Raw genomic sequence first — 15,163 nt, forward strand, 5'->3', positions numbered from 1 at the left:
AGCAGAAATTTTACAGAGATCCAGATTGTGGGGTTTTTTTTTTAATTTTTGTTTTGTTAACCTCACCCAAGGATATTTTTTCCATTGGTTTTTTAGAGGGAGCAGAAAGAAGGGAGGGAAGTGGGGGGGGGAGAGAAACAATTGATAATGAGAGAGACACATTGATTTGTTGTCTCCTACTGGGGTTGGGGATTGAATCTGCAGTTTAGGTACATGCCCTTGACTGGGAATTGAACCTATGAACCTTCGGTGCACTGGCTAATGCTCTAACCACTTACCAACACGGGCCGTGGCGAGATCCAGATTTTTAAAAAGGCTTTTTCCCCCTCAGCAATATTTTTAGTACTCATGATTATAGTAGTAGACAGAAGAACCTAATATTTATTGAGTACTATTATGTGCCATGCAGTGGGCTTAGTGTTTTCTTTTAATTCTCACAACTATATGAAGGAAGTGTTTCCTTTATCTCTCATTTTATAAAAAGGCTTTTTATAGCATAAAACTTCCAAAAGAGGTGTATTACCATCATCTTACTTGATTTAGAATAAATGCAGTACAACAAAATTGAGTTTAAAGAGACATACCTTTGAGAGTGTTTACATAATGAGAAGCAATCAATCTCATCGTTGTTACATTAAAATGGAGTGTACCACGAATTGAAATTTTATGTTGTTATTTTATGTAAATTTCTCCTGCATTCTCCCCTCATGCCTTTGAATATTTTTAAAATTTATTTTAAATATTGAGATATTTTAAAAATGTAATGATGTAAATCCTGGTCAGGTCTAGTGGTAAAACAACATACAGATTATAGGCGATTCATCTCTGGTTTGATGTGGTAACAATAAGCCAAGCCTCCCAAGCATGAACTTGGAGGTTCAGTCCCACCACTGGTCCCAGCACACACACAAAGCAGGGCGCAAAAGCACATCCAGATAACCTTCCATTGGGCTTCCACAATGTTGAATAGCCTTACAGCACACTAGATTGCGGATTCCATTACAATAGTGCAAGGAGATTGTGTTACTAAATGCCGTCCCAAAGAACTCAACTCTTAATGCACCATGTACAACTTCTAATGTGTTGACCGTCTGCATGGGGAAGTTCCTAAATGCTCCATGCTGCTTTGGGAGTGTTAATCCTCACTTTTCTATCCAGGTTTTAACTTGTACTCCTTTCCTCCCATCTTTGTCATTTACCCTGTGGATTGTTCCTGACGCCTTTTCTGTTTTCTCTCTCCTAACTCTTAAAGATCACACTTGTTTATAAAGCTCATCACATAAGCAGAAAAAGAAGTGGCTAACAGGAAGCCCTGGTTTTGAAAAGCCAAAGTAAGAAGGCAAGAAGAGAAATACCAGTATTTCCTGATACTTCTTTTTTCTTTCTTTTTAAAAACCTTTATTGTTGAAAGTATTTAGGAAAAAAAGACACAGAACAAAGAAACTGGAGGATACTTTTTGTATTCACAATACTGAGTTTAGGGTGCAGAGGAACTGAGTTTGAAAGTGCAGATTTTAGAGTCAGGCAGATGTGGCCTGTAGTCTCCACTGGGGCCCATTTTATCAGTGTGACCATGGGTCAGTTACATCCCTTCATGAGTCTGTTTCCTTATCTGTAAAGTTGGAGCAATCATGTCACCTGCTACTAGGTTTGTCATCGATATCTAACAGGAGAACAAATGTGAAGCTGCTAGCACAGGGCATGGCACATACTAAAAGCTCAGCAAAGGTAGAATTTGTTATTATTGTATACACATTAGAAACTTTGCACAGATGGTATGACTTGGTTTTTCCTTGGGGCGATCCACTTTGGGACTAAAACTCCTCTAAAGTGATAGGGTTGAACTACAAAACCACAACCAACCACTTACCAAGTCCCTTCCAGCTCACTGATTACCTCTGGGAAAGGATTGATAAGTTGACTAACAGCCTGAAAAGTTGATCTCATCTAGGCTTCTGATAAAGGAATAGAACAGAGTCCCAAATTCCAGAATGTCAGAGGGAAGATGAAGTAGGTGAGAAAATAGGGGTGGAATTGCTCATGGCAAAGGTTCCTTTTCTGAAGGGGGTGAACTATTAAGCACCAGGAGCCTGCCAGACAAGGAGTGAGGCAGCCACATAGAACCTCGCAAATACACATGTGGGTGAAAATAAAGAAACAGACATTAGTTTATTAATATGGATCAATTAATTTTTCCATTAAATGGATGAATGAGTGTTATGAATGAGCCTAACACTTAATTAAAATATTTATTTTCAATATCTTTAATATCCTGTTTCACTCCATAAAATGAATAACTGAAGGCGACTAATTAGAATTAGAAACATCTTACCTTGGGCACTTCTAGGCAGTTGGAAGCAAAATAGTACAAATTGAGTCATTCTGAGCAGCAAGACATCGTATGGGATATGGAGGGTCACTACTTACCTTTTGTCTTCTTTCAAATTTAAGGATGAAGAGAAATTGTTGCTTTTCTAAACAATTATGTAGGAAAAGGAAAAAAATTTAATTGGCCACAGCTAAAGACATTTACTGCTCAAATATGAAATACACCTACGTGTTTGGGATGGAGCAATTGCAAAATCAGGCCTTAGACTGTCCCAACCATGAACTCTGAATTGTCTTGGCAATGAGTAGACAGCGGATGATACTAGGGCACACACAAAAAAGTGACTAATAGGAACATGTATTATTGTTGGAACTATAATGCTTCTGGCTACCTCTATTGACAGTCTAAATTCTTGTGTTTGTGCAGGGTCCGGGGACCAGGAGAAACCTGTGATTCTGTAAATGGTGGTGGTCCGCTTTTCACTAAGGCACTTAGCAGATCATAAGGTCAGGAGGAAACCGCAAAAGTTCCTTATCCCCTGCTGCACCCAATTTATTACATAATTTTGTGTATTCTTATATGTGTGAGTCTGGTTTCCCAAATAATATCCAAAACAGTCTTAGATGTTTTTCTTTTCGCCCTTTCAGATTTCAAGTTGGAGATTTTTCAGTTCATAATATGAAAATGCTGCTGATTTTGTTCCTCATAATAATTTGCTCCCATGTTTCTGTGAACCAGGATTCTGGTAAGGAAAAAATTGGGAAGAATTCTTTAACTCATTGTGGAAAATATATATGATTTTGACTTACTTAGAAGTTGAGTTTCGTTTCGCTGTCTTGATTTTGATAGTGGGAAGGGTGGGTGGTAGCTCAGTTTCTTTTTGAAGCTCATTTGTCTCCGGAATTTGCTCATTGTGAACGATAGGAAGATACAAGAGCTGCTATTTTGTCCTTAGTTTCAACCCCGTTTAGGTCTTCTGGGAGGTTGCATAAAATTCTGTCTCTTACTATTAGGTTCCGGCCTAAAAATCTTGGAATGTATCTTCCTAATTCATTTGTGCCAAAACATTACCTTGGTTACACATATAGCTTTTGCTCCAATTTAAGCGATTTAATCTGATATTGTAAAGGAAATGCTTTTACTCTGAAGAGAGAGCACCATAGCTGTCTACTGTCTGTCAGCAATCTGTATCCAGTGGACTTGAACTCAAAATACTGGCCTACCCTTCTCTGCCTCTACCAATTCTTAAATAACTAGTTCGCACACTGGTCCCTTCATGTCCAGGGCCACCTGTGTTAGCTTGTACAGTTTTCTCAAGGTAGTAAGTTTTCCGAAGAGGTAAACTAAGACTCAGCCCTGCAAGCATCCTCCTTTGATGTCTCACTGGGCCTGATATTAAGATTTTTAAAGAAAAAGCTGAATCTCGCTCGTGTGCCAGTTGTCTACATTTCCTTTCTCCACACACAAGAAGTGAAGGTTTATCCATGCATAGGAAGGTCGCTTTGGTCACAAGTCAAGCCATCCTGGGCAGGGCTTGCCCGACAGTCCTCGTCGGGGTGCCAGCCTTCTCTTGGAGGAAGATATTAATGCACCCTCTCTTAATTCTTCCCCTAAAATGCTACTGGCTAGGTGATCATCAGAGGAAGCTCAAAAGTGGTTGAAATTAGGTTATTTAGAAGACAAGGAAGAATGGTTTTATCTACTGTGCCTCATAAGACTGCTATGAAGAGAATGAAATAAACCTAGAGGTGCCAAAGCTGGTTTCCTACCAGTTGTAGATGGGAAAAGATTGATTTTATTTTAATTTGATTATAATGTATCGAGTAATCATATCAGATAACCAGCATCTGAGCATGAGGAGGGGACCTTAGATATTTCCTTATTGAATCTTCTCATGTTAAAGGAGAGGAAACAGGTCCAAGTATATTGAATGGCTTGACAGAGCTGTTAGAGTTAGCTGATAACAAAGTCAGGACTTCTGTTACTTGTTCATTTGCATCGTATCTTCTTAAATATACACCATCCAGACCCACACAGACATTTCCCTTCCTTCTCCGGATAAGAAATAGATCCTATACTAAAGTGCTGCGAACTCTGAATTCAAACCAGCAGATCACCAATACACAGCATTTTGTGCTTGAACCCAGTGATTCTCTAGCACATAAAAATAGAATTCTGTATACCCAGCATTGAATCTGGCATTGAATGAAGCCTTAAAAGTTCAACAAAGTATTATATTCCTCTATGAAAATTACATTTTTATAGAAACTAAAACCATAATAATTTTCCTAGCTTAAGGTATACTGATTTCCATCACATTTACACATGTATGAATAAATTTATCAATTGTAATGCCCACTCATATGGTTTATAAAAAAATATTGTAAGTAATCTTAAAATAGATTAAGGCAATCTCATATTTTTATGATTTTTAAGCACTTTTTAAACTTCATCAATTTGACACTGGCAAACAAAACTAATATTTTTATAAATTAATCACTTACTTTGTTGCCATGCTTAAATTGGAATCACAATAAAAGATTATCTTTCAGATTTCTCTATTCAAGCAAATTTGAAGCAGTTTAGTTCTCAATTAAAATTTTTATCCTCTTGATATAAACTGAGGTCAAATTCTGAAAACAAAAATTTAAAAAGGTATAAGGGGAAATTACCTACTACCAGTATAAAAACACAGGGGTTTTTACTCTAAATTTACCTATTTCTAATGAACCTATTACTTGTAAAAGTGATGTTTAATTTTGCAATTGGTTTAAATGAGAGGATGGATATATATATATATATATATATATATATATATATATATATATATATATATATATGAGAATTGGCCCTAGAAACAAGTATTTTTTCTTGAGAAGATGTGTAATTTCAGGCTATTATTTTCAGTTCATTGGGAAGGTATTAAAAATACAGATAAAAGAGGAAAGTATGTTTTCCCCTGTGTGGTTGGCATTAAGCATGGCAGTACCTCTTTAAAGTTTCTGCTTTGTTGATTTGGTTGTGTGTGGGTTTGCAGGCCCTGAGTATGCAGACGTGGTGTTTCTGGTGGACAGCTCGGATCACCTGGGAATTAAGTCCTTCCCTCTGGTGAAAACATTCATCAACAAAGTGATCAACAGTCTCCCCATAGAGGCCAGCAAATACCGTGTGGCCCTGGCCCAGTACAGCGACAAGCTCCACAGTGAATTCCAGCTGAACACCTTCAAGAGCAGGAACCCCATGTTGAACCACCTCAAGAAGAACTTTGTGTTCTTGGGCGGCGCCCTGCGGATCGGAAACGCTCTCCGGGAAGCTCACAGGACCTATTTCTCTGGACCTGCAAATGGCAGAGACAAGAAGCTGTTTCCCCCGATTCTGGTGGTCCTGGCTTCGGCCGAGTCCGAGGATGACGTGGAAGAGGCTTCCAAGGCTCTCCGGGAGGACGGGGTGAGGATCATCTCGGTGGGGCTGCAGAAAGCGTCTGAGGAGAACCTGAAGGCCATGGCCACGGCTCAGTTTCATGTGAACCTTCGGACTGTCAGAGACCTCAGCACGTTTTCCCAGAACATGACGCAGATCATCAAGGATGCGGCTCAGTACAAGGCGGGAGCAGTGGATGATGTTCTCATGGAAGGTGGGCTGAGGTGCACACATAGAAATGATGATAAAATGCTTTTGAGAAATCAATGTGGAGAGAGGGTTGAGGCTCCATGGACCTCCCTTTCCCCAAAAGCTGGGCTGTATTTTTAACTGTTAAATATCGGTGCGTTCCAAAGGGCCCGTTGATTGTGGCCATTTTATTTTATTTTTAAAAAAATATTTTTACTAGAGGCCCGGTGCATGAGATTTGTGTACTCCAGGGCGGGGCGTCTCCTCAGCCCGACCTGTGGCCTCTTGCAGTTCGGGAGCCCTTGGGGGATGTCCAACTGACGGCTTGGCAGTTGGACATCCTTAGCGCAGCTGCAGAGGCAGGAGAGGCTCCCGCCACCACCGCTGCACTCACCAGCTGTGAGCCCAGCTTCTGGGCTTCTGGCTGAGCACGCTCCCCCTGTGGGAGCGCACTGACCATGAGGGGGCAGCTCCTGTGTTGAGCTTATGAACACCATTCAAGTGAGGGGCAGGGGAGAGCCAGTAAGAAACCATTTGCTCCAAGTGTGCAAGCAACATAGGAAACTCCCATTATTTCTAGTTAAATCAGTTGGAATGACATGACATATAAAATTATGTTAATAGAGAATGCTTTTCTTGGGGTCATCTATGAAAATATGAGTCCTATTATGAGTATCTTTCCCAAATAAAATAATGGCAAAAGTATCCTTGACATCTCAGTATTATCCCTTAGGAATATTTGGACTATGCTGATTTCAACAGCGATGATGCTTAATGATTTTAATATGATAGTAGTAGCTGCTGTTCATTGAATGACTTAGGTCCCAGGCCACAGGTTAAACACCTTATCTCATTTAATTTCCATAACAACCCTATGAGGTAGATATTACTACTATCTCCAGTTTATAGAGGAGGACGTTGAAGCTGGGAGTTTAGCTGAGATCCAATATTTGAACCCAGGACCCTCCGATATGAGCTTCATAATAATTTCCTGTACCTCCTTCTTTCTTTAAGTGCATAGCCCAGCTCTGGAGATGTTCTCCGTGCCTTTGAATGCTGAGCAGAGAAGCTGACCCACTAAAATTGTGCTCCTTCCATCCTTGCCCACACAGTTTGCCAAGGCCCCTCGGTGGCCGACGTGGTGTTCCTGTTGGATTTGTCCGTCAATGGCAGCCAGGACAACTTGGACTATCTTAAAGAGTTCCTGGGAGAAAGTGTATCTGCTCTTGACATAAAGGAAAACTGCATGAGGGTTAGCCTCGTGGCCTATAGCAATGAGACGCAGGTGATCAATTCACTGAGCAGGGGCATCAATAAGACGGAGGTTCTCCAGTCTATACAGGGCCTCTCTCCCCTGGCTGGGAAGGCCTACACTGGGGCCGCCATCCGAAAGATCAGGAAGGAGGTCTTCAGTGTGCAGAACGGCAGTCGGATGAACCAGGGGGTGCCCCAGATCGCCGTGCTGGTGACCCACCGGCCGTCGGAAGACAACGTGACCAAGGCCGCCCTGAACCTCCGGCGCCAGGGCGTGGCCATCTTCACGATGGGCGTGGAGGGGGCCAGCGACAGCCAGCTGGAGAGGATAGCATCGCACCCCGCCGAGCTGTATGTCTCCAAACTGAAGACCTTCTCCGACCTGGTCGCTCACAACCAGACGTTTCTGAAGAAGCTGCGGAAGCAAATAACGCACACAGTCTCTGTCTTCTCAGAGCGCACCGAAACCCTCAAATCCGGTAAAGTGTTTTGCTGAGGGAGGTATTATTCCATCCTTTTCTTTTTTTCTTGCCTTTCAGGTATTCTGTGTACAAAAGCGATTGGTGTGGGGTACTAGGTGGGGAGTGAGAATAAGTTCCTAATTTCTTACTTGACCTTGATCACATGGAATGTAATTGGGGGGAAATAAAAGCTATTGAGGTGTTGGAATAGGTCAAAAGGGTTTTCCTTTCTACCTCCCGTTTTGTGCAGCTTTAATTGGATTCTTTGTTACTTACAAACACCCCAGAATACCATTGTTTGCTGTTTTTCTCTCCACTTTCCCCCTCGCTCCTTTGCCTCTCATGTTCCCCTGCTCTTTCCTTGGTTCCTTTTTCCTTTTTGTAACTTTCCTCTCCTTTTCCCTCTCCCCTCATCGTCAAAATTCCAACTTAGAGAGTGAACAGGAAGCATGATTTGGATTGAGAACACTGTAATTAATTTGTTGTGAAGTACTAGTCTAGTACCCATGAGTTTAGAGAGACAGATAATTATTTTGTATATCTTATATATACACACATGTGTGCTATGTAAATATTTTGTGTGTGTATATACACACATAAGTATATATGTTTACATTCTTCAACAAATATTTATAGCATGTTTACTATAAAATTGCCCTTGTCCTACACAAATAAGGCCACTGGCAATACCCCTACTTTTGTTAAATGACCAGGAGTGAATAAGGAGTAAATTATTTATTCCATTTCTCAAGAAGTAGGGCTCAGATGTTCACATGTTCAGTTCGAGACCTTCTCCATTTCACAACACACCACTTGACTTTTTGCGAAGCAGTTACTTACTAATGAGAGAAGTGGCTTGTGAAAAGCATTTTCAAGTTTTCTTTCTTACCTTCTGTTGTGTCCCAATTGGCCTTGATTCATGGCAGAGAATTATCAGAATAGTCCTAAACTGTCAAAAGAAAGTCATTTGGCCCCACTGATGCCGAGTCCCCTGGGCTAAGCCAGCAGAGCGTTTCTTTTACAGCGGGAAGCTGTTTCCCATTTGTCCCTCTGAAGATGCTCATACTTGTTCGTGCATTCTGCTCCCATTTCTTCCTCGCACGTGCCCCCATGCCTCACTCAGCCTCTCGGTTCCCCCTTAGGTTGTGTGGACACTGAAGAAGCAGACATCTATCTGCTCATCGATGGCTCCGGGAGCATCCAGGCCACGGACTTCCAAGAAATGAAGACCTTCCTGTCAGAGGTCGTAAAGATGTTCAACATCGCCCCCCAGAAGGTGCGGGTTGGGGCCGTCCAGTACGCCGACAGCTGGGACTTGGAATTTGAGATCAGTAAATACTCAAACAAGCAGGATTTGGGGAAGGCCATTGAGAACATCCGGCAGGTGGGTGGGAGCACGAACACAGGTGCAGCCCTGAATTTCACGCTGGGGCTGCTGCGGAAAGCAAAGAAGCAGCGAGGAAACCGCGTGCCGTGTCACCTTGTTGTCCTGACAACTGGCATGTCCCAGGATAGCATCTTGGAGCCTGCGAACAGGCTGAGAAAGGAGCTCATCCATGTTTATGCCATCGGGGTCAAGGAGGCCAACCAAACACAGCTGCGGGAAATCGCAGGCGAGGAAAAGAGGGTGTACTACGTGCATGACTTTGACGCTTTGAAAGACATAAGAAACCAAGTTGTTCAAGAAATCTGTACTGAAGAAGGTAGGAGAAGGGCGACTTTACATTTGGACCCGGGCTCACAGGTGGCCCTCTTGCAATATTTGACATTGCAGGTTTGCAGAAACAGCATGAATTTGCGGGTTGAGATTTGTTGATTTGTGTTGCTGTGCTCGTTTCCAGAACAAAACGGGGGGCCCACTAGAGTGTGGTTCTGATTCATATCTGAGGCATAAAGATATTTGATGGAGTTCTCCCTTATTAGTATTCATTAGCCTCTTCCCACAAATCCCTGCTAACATATATATATATATGTGAATGACCAAATGATTTCTTATTTTAAGGAATATTTCAGGTTTATTTAAGTTCAACAATACTTTTATGGACTCTTTTAGAGCTCTATCAGTAGTTTTCAACCAGGGGAATTTTGCCCCCTTAGGGGACATTTGGTAATGTCTAGAGACATTTCTGGTTGTCATAACTAAGGGAGTGCTACTGATGTCTAACGGGTAGAAGTCAGAGATACTGCTAAACATCCCTCAGTATCCTACAATGCGTAGACTACCCTCCCCAATAAAAATTATCTGGCCCAAAATGCCAGTAGTCCTGAGGTTGAGTAATATACTCAATCAAATCATTAAACAACAAATAGAGTGGTCACTTTATGGCCTCCAGTGCTTTATTTACTTACTAACTAACCATCCTTATCAAGCACACCTTTAACTTCAATATAGAATTTTTAAATTTGTTTTCCTGTTCACTCTTAATCTTTTTACATGGTAAACATTTCACTTTCTCCCATGCAGCCTGCAAAGAGATGAAAGCTGACATCATGTTTCTGGTGGACAGTTCTGGCAGTATAGGAAGTGAGAATTTCATCAAAATGAAAACATTTATGAAAAACCTGGTGAGTAAATCTCAGATTGGGGCAGATCGGGTGCAAGTCGGCGTGGTCCAGTTCAGTGACATCAATAAGGAGGAGTTTCAACTCAACAAGTACATCTCGCAAAGTGAAATTTCAGATGCCATCGACCAGATGCCTCACATTGGACAGACCACGATGACTGGTAGTGCCCTGACCTTTGTGTCTCAGTACTTCAGCCCCGCCAAGGGGGCCCGGCCCAACGTCAGGAAGTTTCTCATCCTCATCACGGATGGTGAAGCTCATGACGTAGTCAAGGACCCCGCGGTAGCACTTCGGCAAGAAGGCATCATTATCTACTCGGTGGGGGTGTTTGGCTCCAATGTCACCCAGCTGGAGGAGATCAGCGGGAGGCCAGACATGGTGTTTTATGTTGAGAATTTTGACATTCTGCAGCAAATTGAAGATGATCTTGTTTTTGGAATATGCAGCCCCCGTGAAGGTAGGCCTGGGCATACCTGCTAGTGGGATTATCCAAACACCACATGTCCATGTTAGTCATTATTTCTACACATTGAACACTGTAAACTTCTTGTTTGATTGAAATGTTCATCCTAATGGCTTTAGACCTACATAGGCAATGTGACTTTCTTCAACCGAACTGTTAAATTCAAGAGTCAGTAAGGAACAATTTTGGTCCACCTAGATTCTCTCCCATTTGTAGACAAGTAGCAGTAGGGTGATGAGGCCTCCATTGAAGAAAAGTGGTAACATCCTGGGTCTTAGATCAGGTTCCCCGGATTCTTGTGGAAGTGGCTTTTTGAAAAGTTGTTTTCAGAAGGGAAGTAAGGAAAGCAGGACAGGGCATGGATAGGAGCTAAGCAAGAGGGTGGTCTTAGCTGGAGTCTCGCTTCAGCCTGATCCCCTGGGAAACTAGAGCATGAATTACACCATAGAGTCTGTTTCACTTTGAGCTGAAGGGCCCAGCCTGAGTCCTTGGGCTGTGTGTGGGCTCCCACAGCAGACCATAGAGGGCATACCCCCCTGCTGGGCAAGGTAGCTTCCCTTTGACCTAACATCTACTATATGCCAGTTATTTTACAGTTTTTAAAATCCATTACTTATATAAAATGAGATGACATTTGTAAAAACACTGATATTTTTTAAATCCTATAAAGGAGGACTCTAGTAGGGGAACTTGAGCAATAGATGCTTCAAAGGAAGTAAATAGTAGAGTCCCAGCTCTCCTCTCATGAAACTACAGAGGAATGGAAGTGATAAAACAAAAGCCCTACCAATATAAGAAACTTATTTATACTGTGATTCTAGGGGCTTGGTGACAGAAGCATACTGAAAAAAAAAATCTCTCTGATTGTCTCAGTGGAGTTTTGAGGGAAAGGAGAAACCTTGTACTGTTACTCAAATAACAGTTTTGTTCAGTTCCCACTAGAAGGTTGATCGTGGTCTGTTATTTGTGGTAATTGAGATACACCTAGTTTGTATTTCCCGGTAATTCTGCAGGGAGCAAATCTGAACTCTTTGAAGGAGCAACCCTGAGTAAACTACCCCCAGACCTCAGGGGGATCCAAGCAAGCTCCCCAGGGCAGCTGAAGGGCAGAAGGACATCATTTCCTCTTTGGTGGAACCCGCCCAAAAGAAAAAAACTCATGTTTTTCCTTCCCATGTTGGAAAAAAACGCTGTTCTTCCCTAATGTTTCATCCCTGTTGTCTTCTATACTAGTCACATGGCACACTTCACTTCTGATACTTCTGGTCACAATGTGTGGGGATTTTTCCCATCTCAACAAGCAATTCTCGGATACCAGCAGGGTGTCCAAGAATTCAACCCAAGTCAGACCCTGTCTACCCATCAGATCCCACAGATTGAGGGCTCACTCCCATAAGACTGCCTCACTCCCCACTTCGGACACCAGTCACAAGCCCAGGTTACCACCTGTGCTTCTGACCAAACTGCTTTATAGATGGAAGTTTAACAACTACCTTCTTGGGTTCAATGAACTTACTAGAGTGGCTCATAGGACCCAGGAAAACACGTTTACCAGTTTATTAAAGGCTATGATAAAGGATCCAGAATGAAGACATGCATAGGGCAAGTTATGAGGAAAGGGGTGCAGAACTTCCAAGTATATATAGCATATACTGTGTCATTCCCAAGCGCCTCACTTTCCCAGGATCTTCATGTGTTCATCAAACAGCTCTCTGAACCCTGTACTTTGGGGATGATCCATCATTAACTCCATTTTCAGCCCTTCTCCCTTCTCCGGAAAATGGGGATGAGGCTGAAAATCCCATGCTTGCTCTTTCCGGTGACTCGCCCTCACCCAGGAGCCATTCTTTCCAGGAGACAACAGGAAAGAAACACACAGTAGGGGCCCATCCAGAGTCACCTCATTAGAACAAAAGACACTCCAGTCACCCGAGAAATTACAAGGGTTTCGGGAGTTCTGTGTCAGGAACTGAGACAGAGACCAATATGTATTTTCTGTTACCTCACACAGCCTTTCTTGAAGTCATTGGGGGTAAATATATTGGCCCCAGGGTTTTCAACAGCCCTACCACTGAGTGAGCAAGTGGCTGGCAAGAGAAGGAAATGTGGTGAACCTCTGCTGGAGGGGTGGGGGAATCCTTTCTCACAACTCCCATTTCCCCAGAATGGAGGAGTTAACATTTGGAACATACTCTTGTAAACCCTGCAGAGACATTGGGCTACATAAGGATTAAATCATTAAACATCTTACAATCCCACTTCTCCAGAATGAATGAGTTGGAGTTTAGACCTCTGCACTTTTCGTAGATTATGCTCCGTACACATGGGTTAAGTATTAATTGGGGCTTTCCTGCTTTGCTTTCCATGGCATTGACCCAAGGAATACAAAATTAACGGGAGCATCACCGTAGTTGGGCCAGTGTGACATGGGCTTATTTCTATGATGAGGCCCAATAATGAGAATAGTGTTTCCAGAATGTCCAAAGGGGAGAAAATGTAACCCTGAAAAGTCAGCGGTCATATAACCATGAAAAACTATACAGTGTTGCCAAATTAATTTTTGTCTTTGGCCATTTCCCCAAGGCTTATCTTGAGAATAAAACTTCACAAACCATATGGCTTAAACAGACAAATTCCTGTAAATGAAAGCAAAGTTGAAAGAACCATTTATTCAGGAAAATTTCCACAGAATTGTAAATTTTTTTCTAGTCCAAAAGCATGTCCCCCTCTCAACTCTTACAGAAGATTTTACTTTACATTAGCTTTGTCCTAAAACCCCCCCTAGTTGAATTTTATTATGTACTGCCAACACAAATACATATGTACTAGAGGACCTCGGGGGGGGGGGGGGGTAGAGGGGTCCCTCAGCCCGGCCTGCACCCTCTCGCAGTCTGGGAGCCCTGGGGGATGTTTGACTGAGAGCTTAGGCCCGCTCCCCAGTCAGACATCCTTAGCGCAGCCGGGGAGGTGGGAGGCTCCTGCCACTGCCACTGTGCTTGCCAGCCTTGAGCCCAGCTCAGGGCTTCTGGCTGAGTGGCACTCCCTCTATGGGAGCGCACAGACCAAGGGGGGGGGGGGGGGGACGGGGGAGTAGCTCCTGCATTGAGCGTCTGCTCCCCCAGGTGGTCAGTGCGCATCATAGTGACTGGTCGTTCCACCGTTCGGTCGATTTGCATATTAGCCTTTTATTATATAGGATTGTGTATGTTATCTAAGGAATGGACATTCTAATATACTGCTTGATCCAATGGAGGGGAGACACTGGCAATTAAAAAGCAGGCGAGGGGCAGTGAGTCTCCCATGATATCCAAAGCTAACCTCGTGGTTTTCCTTTCTCCTCCTCTTAGAATGCAAGCGAATTGAAGTTTTAGATGTTGTGTTTGTGATTGACAGCTCTGGCAGCATTGACAGTGATGAATATAATATCATGAAGGATTTCATGATAAACTTGGTGAAAAAAGCTGATGTTGGCAAGAATCAGGTTCGGTTTGGGGCTATGAAGTATGCTGATGACCCACAAGTGCTGTTTTATCTGGATGACCTTGGCACAAAACTGGAGGTGATTTCAGCGCTCCAGAACGACCAGCCCATGGGGGGCAACACGTACACCGCTGAGGCACTAGGCTTCTCGGACCACATGTTCACCGAAGCCCGTGGCAGCCGCCTGCACCGAGGGGTCCCCCAAGTCCTCATCGTAATCACCGATGGGGAGTCCCATGATACAGAAAAGCTCAATGCCACAGCCAAGGCCTTGCGGGACAAAGGCATTCTTGTCCTGGCCGTGGGGATCGCGGGTGCTAACCCTGTGGAGCTGCTCGCCATGGCAGGATCAAGGGACAAGTACTTCTTCGTGGAGACGTTTGGAGGCCTGAAGGGGATATTTTCAGACGTGTCAGCCAGTGTGTGTAACTCCTCACAAGTAGGTAAGGCTTGCCAATTAAATTTTTCTTCATTATCAGCAGAGGTCCGAATGAGGGAGAAAGCAATATCCCTCAAGAGTACGTTCTCCGCCCTGTCTGGTTTGGCTCAGTGGATAGAGTGTCAGCTTGTGGACTCAAGGGTCCCAGGTTCGATTCCGGTCAAGGGCATGTACCTTGGGTGCAGGCACATCCCCAGTGGGGAGGGTGCAGGATGCAGCTGATCCATGTTTCTCTCTCATTGATGTTTCTAACTCTCTATCCCTCTCCCTATTGTAAAAAATCAATAAAATATATATTTTTTAAAAAAAGAGTACGTTCTCCAAACAGGAGAGGAGCACTAATCACTTTATAGGGCATCTCATTTGGCCCCCTCCCTAAAGAGGAATACATTCTACAACAGTACTGCTCCCTTCTGTCTAAACTCTTCTCATGGTGGGGAATTCACCATTTTTTGAGTAAGCTTTATTGATTGGGGCACAAATTAGTGTCCATGTCATTTCCATCCATTAGTTCTTCTTCCTGCTTTTTACACAAGAAATCAAATTCCATAATTTCCTAACAA

The 15,163-nt window shown here is 43.1% G+C and overlaps 1 protein-coding gene across 2 annotated transcripts in view; it reads left to right on the top strand.

Annotated features, from left to right (window-relative positions):
* The first annotated feature begins 2,980 nt into the window (after positions 1 to 2,980).
* The window catches only part of COL6A6 (collagen type VI alpha 6 chain), a 98,786-nt gene continuing 86,603 nt past the window's right edge, over positions 2,981 to 15,163 (top strand). For both annotated transcript variants that reach the window (XM_079795497.1, XM_079795496.1), the window contains exons 1-6: positions 2,981 to 3,074; positions 5,367 to 5,963; positions 7,051 to 7,671; positions 8,796 to 9,356; positions 10,118 to 10,675; positions 14,029 to 14,604. In XM_079795497.1, the coding sequence (XP_079651623.1) occupies positions 3,008 to 3,074; positions 5,367 to 5,963; positions 7,051 to 7,671; positions 8,796 to 9,356; positions 10,118 to 10,675; positions 14,029 to 14,604 (2,980 nt within the window). In that variant the 5' untranslated portion in view covers positions 2,981 to 3,007. The remainder of the gene's footprint in view (positions 3,075 to 5,366; positions 5,964 to 7,050; positions 7,672 to 8,795; positions 9,357 to 10,117; positions 10,676 to 14,028; positions 14,605 to 15,163) is intronic.

This window comes from Cnephaeus nilssonii, assembly GCF_951640355.1.
Source record: "Cnephaeus nilssonii genome assembly, chromosome: 17".
Classification (NCBI taxonomy): Eukaryota; Metazoa; Chordata; class Mammalia; order Chiroptera; family Vespertilionidae; genus Cnephaeus; species Cnephaeus nilssonii.